This window comes from Calliphora vicina, chromosome 3, assembly GCF_958450345.1.
Source record: "Calliphora vicina chromosome 3, idCalVici1.1, whole genome shotgun sequence".
NCBI lineage: Eukaryota > Metazoa > Arthropoda > Insecta > Diptera > Calliphoridae > Calliphora > Calliphora vicina.
In genome coordinates, this window is record NC_088782.1 from 99,337,980 (window position 1) to 99,340,088 (window position 2,109).

Consider the following 2,109-nt stretch of genomic DNA (forward strand, 5'->3'; position numbering starts at 1 on the left):
GGAACTTCATTAAGAAACACGAGAAGGACATAATTATAACTACGGCAGACAAGGGGAATAAAACTGTGATATTATATAGGAGAGATTATATGGGGAAAATGTACCAATTATTAGATGACAAGAGCACATACAGGAAAATTGAAATTGACCCAACAACTAGTCTTCAGAAAAGGAACAATAACTTAATTACACAATTGGGAAAAGATGGGTACATTACCAGATACGAGAAATGCAACATGACGACACAAGCGGCAGCAGCACCTGAGTTATATGGACTGCCAAAGATACACAAAGACGGAATACCACTTCGACCGATATCTGCATCCATGAAGGTACCGTGTTACAGTCTTTCGAAGTATATTGGAACAATTTTGAGGAATATTGTGTCGCCCAAATACAATATACAAAATTCAGTAGAATTAAAACGAAAACTGGAAAGCGTCTCATTGGAAAATGACGATATTATGGTCTCTTTCGACGTGGTATCATTATTCACTAATATACCGATTCACTTGGCTATAAGGAATATACTTGACAAATGGAAAACACTTAAGGAACACACGGCAATACCAAGGCAAACATTTTTGAAAATTCTTCAGTTTTGTTTAACTGATAATAACTATCTCACTTTTGACAATAAATTTTACCATCAAACATATGGTATGCCAATGGGAAACCCCCTATCGCCAACAATTGCAAATATTGTACTTGACACACTACTGGACGATGTAATTGACGAATTAAGGGCTAATAATATAGAGATTAAGTTTATCACTAAGTATGTGGATGACTTGTTTGCGATTATAAGGAAATCGGACGAAGAGAAGATATTAAAAACAATGAACGTTTATCACAATAAGATACAATTTACAATAGAACGCGAGAAGAATATGTCAATACCGTATCTGGACATCAATATCATCAAGGATAATGGAAGAATAAGGACAAATTGGTACACGAAACCCACATCTTCAGGTAGAATGGTTAACTTCAACTCTACACAACCATTGAAAATGAAGATAAGTACAGCGACGAATTTAATAAGGAAAGTATTACAGATAAGTGATGTTGAATACAGGAAAACCAATATTAATAGAATAAGAAAAATACTTACAAAGAATAGTTACCCAACATATATGACGAACAATTTAATCAACAAAGTACTAAAATATGAAAAACAGCAGAAAAATCCAAACACTGAGGAGGAAAAAGTTTTTTACAGTGTACCATTTATTCCCAAACTAACGGAGACAAAAACAATGAAGAGAATGATCACAGAGAAAACAACAACAATAGCTTACAAATCAAATATGACACTGAGGCATCTATTTACAAACAACAAAACAAAAATTGACAAACTTAAGAGTGATAATGTGGTCTATGAGATAAAATGTGACGGTAATGAAAGGGAGAGATGTAACTTGGTTTACATTGGTACGACAAAGAGAATGTTGGGGACGAGAGTTAATGAACACAAAACAGATATTGAAAAAGGAAAAATAACGACGGCATTATCTCTGCACGTAAGGGAGTGCAATCATAGGATGGATTTTGACAATATTAAGATATTGGACAGAGAACAAAAAGAGAACAAACGATACACTCTTGAAAGCTTAAGAATACAACAAAAAATACACAATACAATGAACACGAAAGAGGACAAGGATAACACAAAACTGCAATATTCCGCTGCAATATTTAATTATTAAATCAGTTGAAGTTCTGTGATATTAGTATTAAGTTTGACTTATAGTATATGTTTGTGTTGTAATGATTATTTATTTATTTATTAATTCTGTGTCGTGAAGTCCAGTTTTTTAAATAATAAGTTAATTGACAATGTAAACAATAGAATTTCGTAAGTTGAACTGTGATATCTTAAGTTTTTCAATGATTTATAATAAAATATTTATATGTTTTTGTCGCTAGAATTCAACAATAAAAGAAAACCCCTGAAGAAGTTTGAAACAAACAAACGAAACGTTGGGTAAATAATAATAAAAATGAAAATACTTTGATTTTTATTTACACATTTGGTAACAAATGATTGACCATAAATAGCCCGTAAGATTGGAATCTTAAAAACTAAAATTATTTTATACTGTTGCG

At 32.0% G+C, this 2,109-nt stretch overlaps 1 protein-coding gene across 1 annotated transcript; it reads left to right on the top strand.

Annotated features, from left to right (window-relative positions):
* Nucleotides 1-236: 236 nt before the first annotated feature.
* LOC135955643 (uncharacterized) lies at nt 237-1,709 on the top strand. Its single transcript, XM_065506003.1, has one exon. The coding sequence runs from the start codon at nt 237-239 to the stop codon at nt 1,707-1,709; it is 1,473 nt and encodes a 490-aa protein (XP_065362075.1).
* Nucleotides 1,710-2,109: the final 400 nt, after the last annotated feature.

What these genes read in the sequence shown, in the direction of transcription:
- LOC135955643 (XM_065506003.1), top strand. Translation starts at nt 237, where the DNA reads ATGACGACACAAGCGGCAGCAGCACCTGAGTTATATGGACTGCCAAAG.